The 19,976-nt window shown below is 37.7% G+C and overlaps 1 protein-coding gene across 1 annotated transcript; it reads left to right on the forward strand.

Moving 5' to 3' along the window:
- The first annotated feature begins 13,441 nt into the window (after positions 1 to 13,441).
- LOC131336663 (uncharacterized) lies at positions 13,442 to 14,338 on the forward strand. Its single transcript, XM_058372572.1, has one exon. The coding sequence runs from the start codon at positions 13,541 to 13,543 to the stop codon at positions 14,000 to 14,002; it is 462 nt and encodes a 153-aa protein (XP_058228555.1). The 5' UTR covers positions 13,442 to 13,540; the 3' UTR covers positions 14,003 to 14,338.
- The last annotated feature ends 5,638 nt before the right edge of the window (positions 14,339 to 19,976 follow it).

The following is a 19,976-nucleotide window of genomic DNA, read 5'->3' on the forward strand; positions in this document are numbered from 1 at the left end:
AATCAAAAAACAAATAAGTCCAACAAACTTACAAAAGAAAAATGAACTTCTCACATATTTTCCAATCTCTTGCCAACCCAACTGAGGTAAAATATTTGACACATATTTCGGCTCCGTGTAACACATTTCCACTCACCTTTTGAATCTAAATTTCCCTATAAAACCCCATCAACTCAGCCCTTCATTTCCACCACCTACATTTTCACTATCTATTCCTCTAGTTCAAAAATATTCAAGTGTCAAAATTACAAAGATGGGCTTGAAACAAGCACAAGTGCTCGTTTTGCTACTAACTGCTGCTTCTATGGTAGCTGTTGGAATGGCGGATAGAAACATTTCCGCTACTCAACGCTGGAACTTTGGGAGGGATTGAATCTGCTTAACGGCGAGGCGGTTAGGTGGTGGTGTTGGCTGGATGGTGACGCTTACGGTGTTTCGTGTGGTGGCAGTTTGGGAGTGGGTTTGGGCTTTGTGGGGTTGGGTTTGTCGGGTGGGTCTTCCTTGGCCTGTTTGTTTTGTTTGGGCTTTGTTATATATTTGGGTTCCGGGTGGGTTAGATTGTATTTTTTTTGGACTCCTGTTTTGGACCTTATGGGCTGGGCTTCAGCCTTTGTGATGTATTATCAAACTTTTTTTTGGATTCCCTTTCCCTCTCCTCGTTTCTAATAAAATTTTGCCTATCAAAAAAAAAAAAAAACTTTGGGTTTAATTACACATACTAGTTTGCCAAACACCAGAATAATAATACTGGATCTGGGCCCAACAAGATTAGTGTTGGTGGATCCACCAAATGACAGTTTGAATTCAACTACACTGATTGGGCTATGAAAAATAGCTCATTCTATCTCAATGACACTCTTGGTAAGTTGATACACATTCCTACTTTTTTTTAGACACTAAAATCATGAAAGGATACATTCATTTGTTAAGGAGTAGGGCAAAGTATTGGTGAAATCATTTTAATTTATTATTACAGGTACAATGGATGCAAAAAAAAAAAAAGGCAAATTTTCGTAGTCGTCCATCTAGTTTTACGGTTGTCTCAATTTCGTCCATCTAATTTCAATTGTCTCAATTCTTCCCTGTAGTTTGTTTTACGTTCCAAATTGGTAAAATCGTTAACACTGTTAATGAAACTAAAGGAAAAATATGATTAAAAAATTAAATGCTCCAATTTTCAATCCAGTTGAACCGGTATGAAGATCTTATTTTTTTGATCATTTTATCCTAGATGGTCGTAATGAATTTTTGGCTCTAAGGCCTTTCAATGAATACTCGAAGACTCCTTATTTAGTTTCTGGGGCTCTCTTACAATGCTCATTGAAAGGTTTTAGAGCCAAAAATCAATTATGCCTATTTAAGATAAAATGATCAGAAAAATAAGATCTTTGGACCGGTTCAAACGGATTAAAAATTGGAACACTTAATTTTTTAACTATATTTTTTAATATATAAACGGTGTAAAAAATAAGTGTTTCAATTTTCAATCCGTTTGAATTGGTGTGAATATCTTATTTTTCTGATCATTTTATCTTAAGTGGTCATAATGAATTTTTGGCTCTAAGGCCTTTCAATGAGCACCCTAAGAAAGCCTTAAAACTAAATAAGGAGTCTTCGGGTGCTCGTTGAAAGGCCTTTAGAGCCAAAAATTCATTACGACCATTTAGGATAAAATGATCAAAAAAAATAAGATCTTCGCACTGATTCAATCAGATTGAAAATTTGAGCACTTAATTTTTTAATCATATTTTTCCGTTAGTTTCATTAACGGTGTTAACGATTTTACCAATTTGGAACATAAAACAAACTACAAAGACGAAATTGAGACAATTGAAACTAGAGGGACGAAATTGAGACAATCGTTGTAACGCCTCGAATTTTGGGTACGTTAAATAAACGATTTCATTGAAAAGCTAAAATAGAGTCTGATTTATTATTACATCATAATTCTTATGGGAGTACTTTTATTACACAAGGAAAGGGAAACTAAGATTCTTAACTACAGCTCTGCCTGCTCTTCCAACCTAGCCAGATCTTTGGCTCCAAAAGTCTTCAAGGTGTGCAGCTCATCCTGTTCATCTACCAAATCTGACACATTATACCAACATCGCCACCGATTTAATATGTCAGGATCATCAAAGGTAACACCGTGAGCTACAAAAGCTCAATAAAATAACTCATACACACTGACTCTTAACTTACAACCAATAGATCGCAAATTTAATGATTTCCACATAGTTCATGCATATTTAACAAAACAGTTAACAATGACACATCCACATTCACTATCCAAACTAACGTAGGTGTCTTTGATTTCCTGAGTTTCTCCTATGTCACAACCGTGTCACTATTTTCACATTTCATTTACTAAATCAACATTTTCAAAATCGTTTTAACACACCCAACCTCGGTTCCGCCGCGCCGGTCTCTCAAGTATCCTCACAATGGTTCCGCCGCGCTGGGTTCCCATTGGCACACAAAAAAACATTGAATTTGGCTCTGACTCCTCTCCACGGATAACCAATCCACAATTCAAAACCTTCGGTTCCACCGCTCCGAATTTCTGAGTATCCAACAATGGTTTCGCCGCTCCGGGTTCCCATTTGGGTTTTCGAAAATCATTAAAACAATTGTGTTGGCTCCTATCCGTGGATAACCAATCCACAATTCATCCCTCGGTTCTGCCGCTCCGGGTTCCCGAGTATACCACAATGGTTCCACCGATTGATAAGCGCGTAAATGTTCACATACGCGCCTCTTAATTTATCCTTGTTAAATCTATTTTTATTTTATTTCTTAGAGCTTAATTCTTGATTTTTGTATTACAGATATTTTGAAGAATATATTGGAATACATTCAAGGTTATGGCCAGAGGTACAAAAAATGAGCCTTAAAAAATGTTCCTCCTGGACACGTGATTGTGAAGGGTAGCAGAATAACAGAAGCCAATACATGTTTTTATGGTGGGCCAAATGCTACTATAATTGATTACATTTTATATTAAGTAAAAGAATTAGGTTTTGCCCATGACTTGGACGGCAGTAGAAGAATAGGGTTTTATGATTATAAGTAAAGGAGCAGCAGCTTTTTAATGAGGATGGGGGCCATGGAAAGAAAAGAGGAATTGGTTTTAACGTGAACAGCAGCTTTCGACGAAAAAAAAATCGACGTACGTAAGAAGATTTTTGACAGCCGATCACTGCTCGACCAGAGAAACGATTCTTCTGTTCCAATTCTTCCGAGCCTTCTTTTCCTTTCAAGTTCTATTTGAAGTTTAATTCAATTACTCGCACTCCGGTAACTAATTTTAATTTATGTTCTTTATAAAAGTTGTTCATTCGTTCTTGTTTAATTTAGATCTTTTATTTATTTATTTTTCATCTCGCGTAATAGAAGTATGTTTCAAATTAAGGTTTCTTCTATTTCTTGCATAATGGTTAGTGAGTAATCGTTTAGATAGGGTCATGGGGTGATTAGCACATCGTAGCCAGTTCGGACACTGCTCTTATTTTCAAACAATGAAAAAGACAATTTTAGATTGAAAATATACTTCCCGCGGATGAATCCGGGCATTGTCGGAGTCCATGTGAACGGGAGATTGGGGGTCCAAAACTCATTCTTCGCTGCGCATGGGTAAACGGCGACCACAGGGTCTCGCATCTTGCGGGGTATCTTTTTTCATATAAAGTTAAATGTTTTTAAGAACGTTGAATGGGGCAAGTTAATCCGGACTGGTTGCGAGTGCTATGAACCCTACGACCGTACCTTTCTTTTAATTATCTGAAAAGTTAAATTAATTTCTAAGTTTTAATTAATCTCAATCAAAACAACAAAGAGTGGCTACCTAAGAGCCCATTTAAATTATAACAACCCGAATTTTTAGTCAGCACACATCACCGTCTCTGTGGATTCGACTCCGGACTTACCGGATATTATGCTGCGTCGATCTCCGCCCTACGCTTGGGGCAACCCATTAATTTAGGACTAGGAAATCGGTCAAGCACCGATCCAAGTTTCCATTGGGTTTTCGAAAAATATACACACACCACACAATGGGCTATCATGTCCGGCCACATTGCAGTTTTCAAACCGTTTTTTGCCTTTAACACATCCTAGGTGTCATGTTTCTATTTTCTCGATTTTTGTGTCACGTTGAATGCATAAACTCCGCGGTAGGACTTTTCTTGTACATACATATAAATCATTCATTGTAATCTTGAAACTAAACTAGCAAGATCATCCAACTCTATAATATTAATCATGCTCAATCACAACTTAAAACATAACGCCACATGTACGGACGCCTTTAGAGTGAAAATCACTTATGCTTTATCACTCAACAAATAATACAAACAATTCACGTATACATGTTCATACTTCCATTAGCAAAAATAAGTTTGTTGACTATTATGCATTCCAAACATTATAAGTGACAGGTAACCTTATCTACTTAGAGAAAAACGGTTAAGAATATTCTATTTTATGCCTTGAACTAGAGAGTAAGGGCATTCTACTTTCCAACATACGGTTCTATGCTATATGTGGGGTTAGTGGACAAGGGACTCTACATTTCTTCTTGGCGGTAGTACGACTACGGAAAGTAAGTTGGCTATCGGACAGAGTAACTTCCTACGGTAAGCTTCCGGTAGTTTCGAAAAAGAAGGGTTTCTCTCGAAACTAAATCTTGATTAATACCACTAAAATTTTTGGATCAAGAGGGTGGTCGAGTGGTGGTTTAGTGGCGGCTTTGGATGAGTTTCTTGAAGAACTTCAAGAAAAACTCAAGAACACTAAGAACAAAGAAGAACAAAGTAAGAACTCAAGGATTCTAGAGAGAGAAGTTGAAAGGTTGGAAGGTGTGAGTTAAATGGCAAGGATGAGGTGCTATTTATAGCAAAAGTCTTGACTATTATCCAAGAAATAATATTTTCCCTAGCATTTATTGTTCAACGGGTAAATGAGCAATTATGATAGGTATGGTCTTGTCTTGTCCTAAGAAAGCTTGCTTGCAAAAAAGGATAAAATGATATTTAGGCTAGAGAGTAGTCTTCCCATGTGTAGTCAATCCTAGGCTAGGTTGTAGTCATGTTCTAGGATGATTGCTTGACCGATTCCTAGTCCTAAATTAATGGGTTGCCCCAAGCGTAGGGCTGAGACCGATGTAGCACAATATCCGGTAAGACCGGAGTCGAATCCACAAAGACGGTGATGTGTACTGACTAAAAATTCGGGTTATTATAATTTAAATGGGCTCTTAGGTAGCCACCCCTTGTCGGTTGATTTGAGATTAAACTAAACCCAACAGATAACTTGCTCAAATGATTAAAAAGAGAGGCACGATCGTAGGGAATCCGGCGCTTGCTACCAAATCAGAATCGGCTCGTTTTTCAAAGTTCTAAACAACGATTAAATTTAGGGAGAATTGGAAACCCCGAAGAATGCGAATCCTAAGGTTGCCGGTCCCGTACACAGCGGCGAACAGGTTTTGGTCCCCCATTCCCGCTCACATGAGCCCTGGCAATGCCTCGGATTTGTCCAACGGACGTAGTTTTCACCAACTAAATTATTTAATTAAATTAATGTGCAAAAAAATTGCGAGGCAAATTCTAATTGGGTCGCGGCGCGCCTTTACCCAGCGACCAAACCTCAGAAAAACTACTCACTTATTATTAAAAATAAAAGGAATAAAACCCTAGAATTAATCATGCTTCTATTACGCGAGATAAAGAAAATAAATAAAAGATAACAACTTAATTGAATGCCAACGAATAACTTTAATAAAGAACAAAAATTAATATGAATTACCGGAGTGCGAAAATCTGAACAAACCTTTAAAAACTTGAACGTAACAAGAGCTCGGAATAACTAAACAAAAGAATCGGCAGACCCCGTTCCTGTTTTCTTTTTCTGTCCGTCCGTTTTTTTTTTCTATACAAAAGCTGCTCACTTCCCTTACTCAGTAGGTATAAGTTTAGCTTTATAGGGATTGAAAGTATAATTACATAGTGGCCCTTGGACTTCACATAATAAAACATTAGCCATTCAACTTCGAAGGATTTTGCATTTTGATCCAGAACTTCTATAAAATCTTCGTTTTACCCAAATTATTGGAAACCGAGCTCGAGCAACCTATAAACATTAAAACACATAATAAAAATCAATTAACAAAATAAATGACTAATAAATGTAGATTGGATGGCCAAAATATGTATATTTTGACACTTATCAATGATTCAAGACTAGGTAGTGTGCTTAAAAAAGACTAGAAATAGGTTCTCACATTGTACTTAGGCTGGAGTGTGAACATGGGCTAAAAGGATAGCTTGTAAAAGTGCCCAAAACACAAGCACACACTTCACTCCTCCCTCTCTCTCCCATTCGGCCTCCCCCCCCCCCCCCAAAACACAAATGTTTAGTTGGACTCATGTAAAGAGCAAAATTCTTTAGCGTCATCCTTCGGGTGAAAGTTTGCGCAAAATAGACGTGTAAGAAGGTTTTGATTTACGGTGCAGCCATGCAGCAACCCAAGGTTGCGGTGGGTGAAATTGGTTCTGGGTTAAAAACGACAACTAGCTGGACAAGATAAGGATGGTAAAAAACAAAAAAAAAAACCCGTAGCATTGGAAAGTATTTGTAGATCAATTAAAAAAATAAGAGAGAAAGTATTTGGCCGTGCAATAGATAAGTTTGTTGGTCATAGAGGTGGGCCGAAACCGAAAGGACCTTGTCAATCTCAGCTACTTTTCACGGGGTCCAAGGGGTTTCCGGCCATTTGTTATGGGATGGGGGTCCCCACGGAATGAAGCTTCATAGAGGGTTCACAGGTAATCATAGTACTGGTACTTCTGTACACAAAATACCAAATTCCAACAGCAAAGAAAAAAACAGATAAACAAGGACACGTGAATAATATCAAAAAAAAAAAAAAAAAACTTATCTGTGCTCTTTTTTTTTTTAAAATTGACATCTTTAAATTATTCGTGTCATGATTTTCAATTAACAATTCAGCAAAAGCAGCACCAAATAAATACGAATCGTGTAATATTAACAACTTTTGGTTGCGATTTATAAAAAAGAGGGATCATTTAAAATCAAGAGATGACAGTATTATTTTTAATTTTTTAAAAAAATTGGCACTTTATTTTATCAGCAGACACTCAATTTTTTTTTTTTTAAGATATCCATTTAAAGTGAACCTACGTAAGATTCCATTTACTTGTCACATACTTGTCCAGAATAGAAAATTGTACTAATATGCAAGGGATATAGGTAACTTTGCCGAATATAGATAGACAACAAAAGAGAGTGAAAACTAGAAGAGATATATACTCCTATATTACTACAGTATAACCTCTTTCATTTTTTTAAGCTTTCAACAGGGAAATCCACATTGGGCCAAATCGATCTTTGTCAATATTATGAAGGGTCGGGAATACAAGGGTACTGTTGTCGAGTAGGTAGGGTTCCCAACAAAGCTAAACTAGACATATGATCGCAGTAGGTAGCAGCTAGGTGGGTTGGCATGCAATAAACCCAGAATACACTTTCACGGAAACTTCCATTCCCATTTCTTTTCTAATCCCTACTGTCGTCACTCACACTAGTAAAATTGAATGCGCAGGGGATGCTGCTCGGCAGCATCCCATTGAGCAGTTTATCCAGTCGTTCATCTCAGCATGAACGGCTCGAATCGTACTTGAGCGCATATAAACTTGAATCATCTATTGATCAGTTAAAATTTGAGCCATCGATTGTTGAGATGAATACCATGTGGAAACTTTATGTCCATCTCAAAACCAATTGGCAATGAGTGGAGAGGTCCCAGATGTTATTAAGTGATCACCCATTCCACTCTCAAGCAATGTGGGATTCTATTTCCTTAACATTCCCCCTCACGTGCAGCCGCATTTGAGGTCTGTCACGTGTGGCCACTTTTGGGTCCTATCATCGCGCAGCCTTTTTGCTGGTCTGTCATCGTGGGGTGTGGATTGTTAATTTTTAAAATGTGGGGTGGAACGGGCCCTGCTTTGATACCATGTGGAAACTTTATGTCCATCTCAAAACCAATTGGCAATGAGTGGAGAGGTCCCAGATGTTATTAAGTGATCACCCATTCCACTCTCAAGCAATGTGGAATTCTATTTCCTTAACACGACTGGTCTGACCGCTCTGCAACGCTCTATAGGGAGATATAAACATCTCCCATTCCTTGGCATACTGATGTTTGCTTTCTCTCTTTTCAGTCTTTTTGTATCGACTATATATATAGAAAGAAAATGATCAGTAGACCGTTGTTCTTAATTTTATACGGCAAGGAAAACTAAAAGTACCTACAGGAAATCATGGCTTTCATAAAACGCCAACAATAGTGAAATTAAGAGGGGCATTTTACTCTAGGTCCAGAAAATATAAAGTAATTTTCATCAGGCCTCCTCTAACTAACGAAACACTAAAACCTTATGAAAGTATCTAAAATCCTAAACACTGAAAGTGCCTAAACTCTAGGGTATCTTATAAAAATGCCTAAATCCCTCGGGTACCTTATGAAAATACTTAAATTATTAAAATCCTATAATAGGAAAGTGCACCCTAAAACCCCTAGGAAAGTGCCTAAACCTAAATCCTAAGGCTCTATGAAAGTGCCTAAACTTAAACTCTAGGGTACTCTAAATTCTAGGGTATACTAAACTCTAAAATCTTGAGGTACCCTAAAATCCTAGGGTACTTTAAAACCACAAAACCCTAGAGTATCCTACCCTAGGGTGATACTTTCATTAATGGTAAATGTATTTTTGTAAAAATAGACTTAATGGTAATTAAATATTTCATCTCTCATTATTGATAATTAAGTGTCACTTTTTTCTACTTAAAAGTAAAAGACTGAATGAAAAAACGTCGAGATGGTTATAATGTAGCATATGTGATCGGTTCATTTGAAAGGAGAAAAAGGTGAGAGCTACATGGTCTCGCAAGTGGGTTTGTACTGGACCCTACTGATGAAAGGAGCACAGGTGAGAGCTACCTGGTCTCACAACGTAGGGTTGGTACTCGACCCTACTGATGAGTGACGTGCAAAAAATTACTCATAAGAGTAGCACTATTGGTACCGATCCGTCGGTACCAAAATCGTAAGGGCGGTCACGCCGGGTCATCTCCGGCCACCGGATGGCTGATCCAAATTGTCTAAAAATTGGAAAAAAAAAATGAGGGGGCCCACGCGGAAATTAACAGCATCCGAGGTGTGTAGGGTGCTTGATTTGAGCACCCCGGTAGCCGGAGATGACTCGGCGCAGCCCTCCCTACAATTTCGGTACCGACCCTGTCGGTACCAATATCATTTTCCAAATTATAAATAGATGGAAAATTTTAATCGTATTTCACAAATTTTTTCTCATAATTATTATTATAGAATTGCTAAAGACCTCATTAAAATTCGACAATTGTCATTGTTTGATGATCTATTACCCAAATACTACATAGATAGTATTCAATAAAGTTATGGGTACATATAAGTTTGTATATATATCATGTGTATATGAGTTTTGTGGAGTTTATCTCAGGTCTCACAAAGATGATTAGAACCACCGATTATTTTTAAAATATTTTTTTATGAAGCCCTGTAAAAAATGGGCTTAATCCGATATTGATAAGTATTTTTTCTGAATTTCTGTGGGCGAAACTACTTAACTACTCAATTTCACTTCTTCAAATTCAAAAATTTTTTTAGCGATATTGGGTTGAGTTAATTTTTCACAAGGTTTCATAAAAAATTGTTTTAAAAATAATGAACGGTTCGAATCATCTTTGTGGGACCCAAGGTGGGTCTCACAAAACCCATATGTACACATAGCTGTGATCCTGGGCCTGTACAATCCTGGCTCCACTCCTAACAGGCGTATCATTTTGAGCTATGCTATCCACACAAACTTTTTATTGTACTGATCGTGCACAGATCGTAATGTGGAGCCCACTACGGATGCTATAAAAATGATTCAAGTCATTTATTAAATTTAATATATTTTTTCTAGTGCTCCTAGGGAAAATCAACTCAATTCGATAACTGTAAGTGCTTGATACAATCTCCTAACTTTTCATTAATTTTAAGGGTCTAAAATCTGAAGCAAAATTTCGAAGATTGAATCGAGCACTTACAAATATTGAATTGAGATGATTTTTTGTGTGGGTCCTTGAAAGAAATTTTAAATTTAATGAACGATTCGGATCATTTTGTCAGACCCATAGGGGCCCCCATATCACGATCTGTACAAAAAAAAGTTTGCATGGATAGACTTTTTTTACTCCCTCCATCCTTATTTAATTTTCTACTATGATTTTGCATGCATTTTCCACGGCTTATATCTCTTGACGTATATTGTTAAAAATATGCAATATGAATCTTGTTTGATAGATCTCAAATTTTTTGTATAAGACAATGATTTTAAAAATATAAAACATAATATATGTCGAGAGATATAGACCGTTGAAAATGCATGTAAAACCGTAATGAACAATTAAATAGGGACAAAGGGAGTATTATTTTTTCATTCATTTAAAAGTCGCTAGGTGTACATCACGCAAACACGAATGTACAGATACGTTCTTTTTTATAACCAGATGTCTAGTTTAGCTTGCGTGTGTGGGTGTCTGGTTTGATCGGTATGATCTAGTGTGATCCTCTGGTTTGTTCGTTGGCACTTCGTCCGTCTTCAAGCGACCTGCAAGAAGGCGTTAGGGTTGAGCCGAGCCCAATAACCCTTCGACGATCAAGTTAGTCTAGGAAGAAGAAGGAGTAGTACTACTTTCTTGAAGTGGCGTACCTCTTTATAGAACCTCCATACTTAGCCTCCAAGTTAGCATGAGCTCAACACACAATAACCGTCTCGGTTGACATCACAAATTACATAAATTGCCAAGCGGCTAGACGCACATGGGTGAACTGGCTATAGTATGAATTTTCTGCACACGCGGTAACCGCCTCGAGCTACATCACCATGACGTACGTACCTAAGTAGTTGGGCGCGCACATATTACGCGGGTTCTCACCGAGTCACCGGTCATGTCCGAGTTGGGCATACCCGAACAGAATGGTTCCGAGCAAGGCAGCATGGTTGCACCGGCGAATAACCCAAACGTCTTGTCTGAGGAGTCAAGTCAATCCGAACGATCTTGTTTGTTTGAACTTCTCAAGCTTTTTGTTTTTCTGTGTTGTGCGTGGGTTTGTGGGAAGAAAATGATAGGTAAGATTTTAGTTTAGTTTAAAGTTAGTCATTAGATTAATATGATGTTCAAAAAAAGGGTACTGTAAATTCTTAAACAATACTCATGGCCCTAGCCTAAAGGATGACCTGGCAAATTAATGAGAGGAGTGATGAGGTTGATGGTCCTTCTTCTAAATACTCACATCACTGATACCAATAAACAGGTCTGTATCTATCTATGATGTACGCCATAATTCTTGGTTGTATCATCTATACCCCTTCCTCGACGAATGGTCGTTGTTAGATATGGTTGGCGACCATTAAAACCTGGGGCGATTCTCCTTAAAAAAAAGTCACTTGTGTTTCTCTGTTTGACTTTGATTATCTTGTACAGTATATATTCACGGGATCCGTCTGATTTCGAAAAGTATATGAATACGTACACACACATATATATACATACATGGCGTACATATGCATTTTGGACCTGTCTCGGGTTCCAAAAATTATCAAAGCCCTTCATTTTATTCAAAATAGTTTGTTTATATAGGGTCCGTGTCAAAAATATACTCAATCCGATACCGATAAAGGTAAGTATGAAACATCTAAATTTGCTTCATAATCTAGGCCTAGATTATTAAGCAAAATCAGATGTTTTGTAAATATCTTTAATGATATCGGATTGAGTTTATTTTTTATGAAGAATCCTAAACAAATAATGTTGGAAAAAAAAAGCGGCTCAGATTATTATTTTGGAATTTGGGTCTAAAATGCGTACGTACACGATGTAATACATATGTGTATGTACCTATAGCAAATTTGGTATGATTTCGTAAGAAGTCAAAGTTTTGAGTCTACTTTCGAACGGGACATTACCTTTTTTTTCTTCTTCTGAAATGTAAAAGGCGTTGAAAAGGTCACGTTGGCCGTAGTTGTGAACCTATAATATCCAAACTTTATGTACTAGTTCTTTATTGGTAATTGATTTTAGCTCTATTTTTTCTTAATCGCATTCTTTTTTTTTCCTTGAAATGGGGGACCTTGTTGCTCCTTTGGGCAATGGACAGCTCATAATTCATTTCGGGCAAATAAATCTCATTAGTTCAGTCGAGGTGAAATGAGTCATGCATTGTCAAGTATTGAGCATGAACGACACAGATAGAACAAACACCCACGCTGTCCCCTGAATCACCGATTACCCTTTTATTTGTATACTCTTGCGTACTTTAAAAAATAACATTTAAATTCACATATTAAAAAAATAAAAAAACGAGTGTGAAAATCATTATCTTAATTTTTCTTATCATTACTTTCAGAGTTCATGACCTAATTTCGTAGTAAAAATAAAAATCTCCGCAGTCACTGCGTCCGTAAAAATTGCCGTTCCCGAAACGTGAGTCCCTGTTTAAAAGGACGCTGTGCATTACAAGCTGTCCTCCACCACTTACAGGTTGGCAAATCCCCCTCCCCCCACCACCCCCCACTTGGCCACTTCTCCCAACAACAATAACTAATCATCAAAACTCCGATTTCCATCGTCTGCACCACGTGGCATATCGATCGCTTCTAGTAATACTATCCACAACAAATCCTCGAAAATAATTTCAATGCAACGATTATTTATAAGATTTCTGTCAGATGGTGTGAGATTTACATATACGTTAAATTCACATCATGTGAGAAGATATTTCAAATAACCATTACATTGAAATTTTTTTCCAAATCCGTACACCGAATCGTGTGAGAATCATATTGGAGTTCCATGCTAATAATAAAAGCGCTCAATTTATTGAATCAATTGTTTTTTTTTTTAAAAAGTAGTTCATCTAAATTTTGGTCAGGACTCGGGATTGAAAAATTGAACGAATTAATTTAGCATTTATCATTATTCTGAATGTTGAATTTTTTTTTTTTGAAGAGTCCTATACAATACTTATGTTTTAGATGAATTGAATTCATTTATTTCGCAGCCCAAGTGAATCCGCACAATCAAGTGTTAATTTGAAGTACCCATAATTTTTTTTTAATTATTCGGCGGGTCTTTGAATACTACATGCAGCACCAAAACAATTTCAATGCTACAAAATAGGAGGTCTATAGCCTCTATATACTGTACTTAGGTGTGAATCTCATTTAAATACACGGCGTTAAAACGTTTTGGAGCAATAAGCGCCGGTGCAATAAGACCACCTAACAATTTTTCCCTAGATCTCTCTATAAATCCCTCCCAACTCCCTCCCTCCCCCCTCCGATCTATACGTACACGAAATATTCATTCTCTCTCCCTCTCTCTCTCTCTCTCTCTGTGTCGATTTCTTCATTTCTCTCTCTCTCAGCCATCCATGGGCATATGCAGCTCCTGCGACTCCACGTCGGTGACCACAGCCAAGCTTGTATTACATGACGGAAGGCTACTGGAATATTCCTACCCCGTAAAGGTATCCTACATTCTACAAAAGGACCCGTCCTGCTTCATTTGTAACTCCGACGAAATGGACTTCGACGACGTCGTGTCGGCCGTGAGCGACGACGAGGAGCTTCAACTCGGTCAGCTTTACTTCGCGCTCCCGTTGAGTCGGCTGAGACGCCGGCTCCAGGCGGAGGAGATGGCCGCATTGGCCGTCAAAGCCAGCTCCGCGTTGATGAAGAGCGGCGAAAAATGCCGCCGGCGGCGGCGGCAGCCGTTTTCTCCGATGGTGATGGTAAAGCCGCCGTGTATGGTGGTTGAAGGAGGTGGCGGGGGAGATCGCGGGAGGAGGAGGAGGCGGAGGTTTACGGCGAAGTTGGGTGCAATACCGGAGTAGGGGTAGAAGTGGAAACGAAGATGGGTGGTATTTTTTGTAAATAATAGTAGAATAGTTCGGGTGCCGATCGGTCAGGCACTTTTTGGGGATGTTCTAATTAATTCTAAGGGGTGGTTTACCTTTACCATTGGGCGTTTACCTTTGTTCCGTTTAACCATTCAAGGGGTTTCTTCCAATTTTACCCATGACTGGCTTCGTGTCATCATGTGGACCAGTAAATGTTCAGCATTTTATTTTGTAGAAATACTTTTCTTTTCTTTTTTTTCCGGAAAATTTTCTTGTACATATTTATTTTTCAAGTCTAGTTCAACGCAGGTTTGCTGTGTTTCTTTTCTACTGTGACGCCTTATTGCCAAGAAAAAGATATGGGTTGCGGCTGTGTTCCTTTTCTACTGTGACGCCTTATAGCAAAGAAAAAGATTCGGGTTGCGGCCATTAATAATAATTTTACAACTTTTCCATCAAAAACTAAAGGGGAAATTACAGTAAGCCCCCTCTAACTATACCTCGGTAACGAGTTGCCCCTTTCATCATTTAACTCGAACACTTAACCACCATCCGTTAGTGAGCCATTAGTCAAGAATACATACAACGGTATACACACACACACACACACACACACACTCTCTCTCTCTCTCTCTCTCTCTCTCTCTCTTTCTATGAAATCTCTCTCTCTGCTCCTCTTAACGATACTCTCTCCCTCTCTCTTTTTCTCTAAAATCTCTCTCTCTCTCTCTCTCTCTCTCTCTCTCTCTCTGTGTGTAATGGAATATAGCACTAGGTCGCATTTTATTTGTGATTGCAGACAAAATTTGGTTGTGGATTTTTCATTCGAAAATCCTATGTGTACCGACCATTTTTGGACCGAAACCGTACCGACGGCCGCGCGCGGCGGTCTCCGGCCACCGGACGGCCGATCCGAGCCGTCCAAAAATTTTAAAAAAAAAAACCGAGGGGCCCTACGCGGGAATCAACGTCATCCGATGTGTGTAGGGTGCTTGATCTAAACACCCTATTTTTCGTGTATATGTGTATACACGAAAAATAGGGTGTTTAGATCAAGCACCCTACACACATCGGATGACGTTGATTCCCGCGTAGGGCCCCTCGGTTTTTTTTTTAAAAATTTTTGGACGGCTCGGATCGGCCGTCCGGTGGCCGGAGACGGCCGCGCGTGGCCGTCGGTACGGTTTCGGTATGTTTTGGTCGGTGTATATAGCAGTACTCTTTTTCATTTGGGTTGACCCACCAAAATCTGAGAGCATCCAGTTCAACATAGAGAGCACCCAGAATTTACAGATCCGCAAGTTAGAGTTGCAGAGAAAGGTTGATGAATTGGAAAGTAGAGTGGAAGTGTTGGAAGCAATGAAATAACAAATGCATAAAGAAGTTCAACAAATGCAGAAAAAAATTGGGCAAATGCAGAAGGAAGTCCTATGTTTGAAGAAGAAATCATGGTCGAAGAAAATAGGTTTTCTTTTGATTGTTCTCTTTTTTTTATCCCACATGTACAAAAAAATGGTGACTGAAAAGTACCTTGCTTTGGCTTAGGTACAATATGAATGAGTATTGGTTGATTAATCTAATGCATTCCAATAAAGATTACATCCCAGAAACAAAGTACCGGAAATAGTAGTTGTTACCCAAAAAGACAACCTACTTTTTTTAATTGTCCCGTGCATCGAACGGATACAACGCTAGAACGAATTAGTTTTGCCCGTGTATAGAATGGGTTGAACGCTAGTATGGAATTTGCTGGTAGGAACTACAGTGGGAACTAGCCGTTGGAGGTCATTTACACTGGCCAGTTGACAGAGCGGTCGACCTGGTGGACGACCGAGTGGACGATCGGGTGGTCGACCGATTTATCATTAGGGTATCATCTTATTCAAGGTTGAAAGAGTGTAAATTGGTAATTTTAGCAATTCCGTTAATGGAATCTTCCATTTTGCGCGAGATAAAAGATGAAGGGGGTTAAGTGTCCGAGTTAAACGATGAATGGGGCAACTTGTTACCGAGGTATAGTTGGAGGGGGCTTAATGTAATTTCCCCTCATCTTATTTAGGGCTGAAAGAGGGTAAATTGGTAATTTCAGCAATTCCGTTAATGGCATCTTCCATTTTGCGCGAGATAAAAGATGAAGGGGGTTAAGTGTCCGAGTTAAACGATGAAGGAGGCAACTCGTTACCGAGGTATAGTTGGAAGGGGCTTAATATAATTTCCCCAAAACTAAATTCTGACAAACTTACCACACAAACTGGCTCCAAAGAGAAAAGAAGATGGTCCAATCCTAGCCGTAATAATCTCATGTGATCTTTATACGAGGATAAATAAGACACGGACGGTAACATTATTATCATTGGAAGTACTTTTGAAATTTCAATTCGCAAGTCATCCATGCGAAAAAATTATAGGTAATCGACTAGCAAAAAGTATTTGATTGCATCAAAATTTGTGTTGAGAGTCAAGAGAAATGAATGAAAAGAACAAAAATGTACATTGACAAATCCTATCCATCCGCCTTTCTCAAGATCAATATAACTTGTTGAGTCCAATTAACCTGATTTTCGCTAAATGTTCTAGACATCAATTCTTTCAAATAATCAACTCAAAAAAAAAAAAACCCCTTTTCTCTCTACTGCAGAGTAGTTGTTGAGAAATTAGATGAACCGCAACACATAACACACGGAGAATAATCACGTCAAGGAATACAAAAAGGCACGTAAGTTTTTATGTGGGTTTTCAACCGTCTAGTTGAATTCATCCACGTGTCGTCGCAACACTTAGTCCCATTCGACCCTTGATTGTCCTTTTGAGAATTATCCAAGAGATCGAGCAAATACCAATTAAGTGACGTCAGATAATTCTGTTTTCTCTTTTTGGTAAAGTAGTGACCATTGGGGTCTTTTTGTCCTGCTAATTGTTGTCTAGCTCGATCTCTATCTATTGGCAACGGGGGCAAAACATATTGGCCGGGTGGGGGAAATGTGACTCAACTATTACTCCGTACTATACAAGTGAAATTACACGGAGATTCCCTAACGTTTAAAATCATCAATTCAGGCCCCCTCATCTATGTAAAATAAAAAATTGGCTAACTCTGTTTATGAAATGAGGGGCAATGACAATTCTACTCCTTAAAAACCACCCACACTAACACCCTCTTCTATAAAAAAAAGTTGTCCACGTTGACCCATTCATCTTAGTGGTCTTTTGACCGAAGGGTGCTGATTGGTTAACGGTTATAGATGAGGGGGTACTTTTGAGCATTTTTAAAGGTTAGAGGGTATTCATGTTCAAAGTGTATAGATGAGAGGGTCTCTGTGTAATTTTACCTATTATATATGCATGCCCACTATAGTTCATTGCAGGGAATGGAAAGACAAAAAAATTAATGCGTAAATATTTCTGTTAATAGTAAGGGAATTGATATTCGCATTCCCTTTTTGTTGTTCATATTCTCTCTTTTTTTTGTCTTTTAGTGTTGATAACAAAAAAAATGTGAATATCAATTTCCAATAACAATTCGAGACATTATACACAATACTAGAATTTACATTGTTAATCACAATTATGTTCGGGGGGCGGCATGTCCTAGAAGCTATTGTTCAGTTCATCCTAGAGTAGGGGCTAAGAACGGTCTGGGCTACCCACAAGGCACATCATATAAGAGTCAGAGCCTCCTACCGAGAGGGTGCGGGAGGAAAGAGGTACGACTAGAGACAGAACCAGGATTTTATCCTAGCAGTGGCGAAATGTATATTAAAAAAATAAAAAAGATGCATTACAATATTAATAATCATTGATTGTAGAAAAAATTAAAATAACATAATAAAAACTATAGTAAATGATATTTATCATTTGCACATAGAGTAAAAAAAAGACTAACTTTAATTTAATCTATCTACTAAATTGAGGCATCTTGAATTACACCCCATCCTTTACGTTATTTCACTTTGGCCCATTGAATTTCGTTTTGGAATACTTTTTTGGGTCTCATTTCTTGAAAAAAAAAATAGAGAATATAGGACTAGTATATAACAAAAAATAAGGGAAAAAAATCTAGCAGTGGCGAGATTATATAAGTTGGGGAGAAAAAAATATTTTTACATATAATAATTGCATTTTCTAAAATTCTTGTCGTGACGATCACCGCCACTAGACCTAGTAGCGGACCCAAGAATTATTTATAGTGGAAGCACATAGTCATTCATAACCTTAGAGAAGTTCACCGTCAACTACAATTATATACCATTCCAAAAGTTTTTAAACGTATGCACACATATGTATTATCTGCTAGATTTTTTTTTATTTGAGGGGTAAAGCGGCGAAATACGTTTTCCAAAATTTTGTTTTAGTGTTCTGTTCTTCTCAAGCACTTTGTTTTTCTTTCCTAACTTAGTAAAAGGATTCAGATTCTCTACAAGTGCAATTGGTCCACAAGTATATCTCCCGTCAATCCGAACCATTCATATGATAGGACTCGTCTGACCGCGTCGTACCGTGTCAAAAATATATTTATAAAAACTAAGAATTAACCCTTATTCAGAAGAATAGTGGCCAAGCTCAAGTATCGATCCTCAGGGATAGTATGGCGAAGTTACTATAGATTCGATCAATTTTTAGATTAATTTGGAACAAAAAGGAGAGTTGATTGGTTTGATTATTTTGAGAACTAAAAGAAACTAAAGCAATTAATTAAATAAGAGGTTTGAAAACTGATGTGGAAAGGTCTAGGGTTTAGAATCCACCCCAACCGCATAACCGTGTATCGCATAGACTGGAATAACACTCGAATCGCAAATCACTATCGCTAAGGCTTGCAATCCCAATAGATAGTGGCTAAGCAAGTGAATTTCTGCAATCCGTCAACTGGCATGGACTATCCCACGGCACGAACCGTCTCACTAAAGCGGTCTAGCCGCCTAACGGCACGGTCCATCTCACGAGCATAACCCATCTCAGTCACCCAGATTGAGAACAATGAAAACTATTATGTGAACGGTATTTGAAAACCTAGAAAACAAATACTCAACCGATAAAAAGAATTAAAACCATTCCATTGATATCTTAGAAGGAGTTCTTGAACACATAATCCAATTCGAATAAAAACCCTAATCTATGCAAATACAAAGTTACTCGGTATGGGGCTTCATCTTTCACTAAAGAATGGAGTTAGCCCAGGGGCGGACCCAAGATTTAGTGTCACTGGGGTCAAAGTATCTTCAACATAAACTGATACACAATGACTAGTATCAGCGAGTGTTGTGCACAACTATCAGGAAAAAAATAGAGATAAGGAAGGGTTTTTTCAAGTGAGAAATAGGTAGGTAAATAGATTTGATCCCTCCCTAAATAGTAGGATTTTTCAAATTTGAAGTTATCTTATTGTTGGGGCCAATAAAATTTAAAATAGGTAAAACATATATAAGTGTGTTTAGAGTAATTCTAAACTATGCACATGCCAATGAAGTTTTTCATAGAAAACCCCCCTTTAATACTATATAGTATAGATACTAAAAAAAGAGATCAATTCATAATAATAGATAAAAAAAAGGTGGAAATGTCAATCCATAACATATCGTTTGATTCCCAACTAACCCCGATGATTTTTCATATTTTGAAATTGATTCCTGATAGTATCATTTTTAACATATCAAAAATCTATTGCTCAATGTAAACAAAATTCCAAGTCTGAAATTAGATTAAACCAATGCAGGTACTAGATAGTGATAAAGAAAACTAAAGCGAAAAAGAACTATTGCATAGTTAGTAGTACAATTCCAAAAACAAAAGAAAAAAAGACAAAATCATAGATTCACAATCATACATATAATTAATCAAATTTGTCTCAAATTATCTACGTTTTTATTTTAAATTATCAGGGGTTTAGAATTGTAAATGTTTTATACTTATAATTTAATGCATCTTACATTTTACAAAAAACACATAGGCAAGTTCACTTTGGAACTTC

Source organism: Rhododendron vialii, chromosome 8a (assembly GCF_030253575.1).
Source record: "Rhododendron vialii isolate Sample 1 chromosome 8a, ASM3025357v1".
Classification (NCBI taxonomy): Eukaryota; Viridiplantae; Streptophyta; class Magnoliopsida; order Ericales; family Ericaceae; genus Rhododendron; species Rhododendron vialii.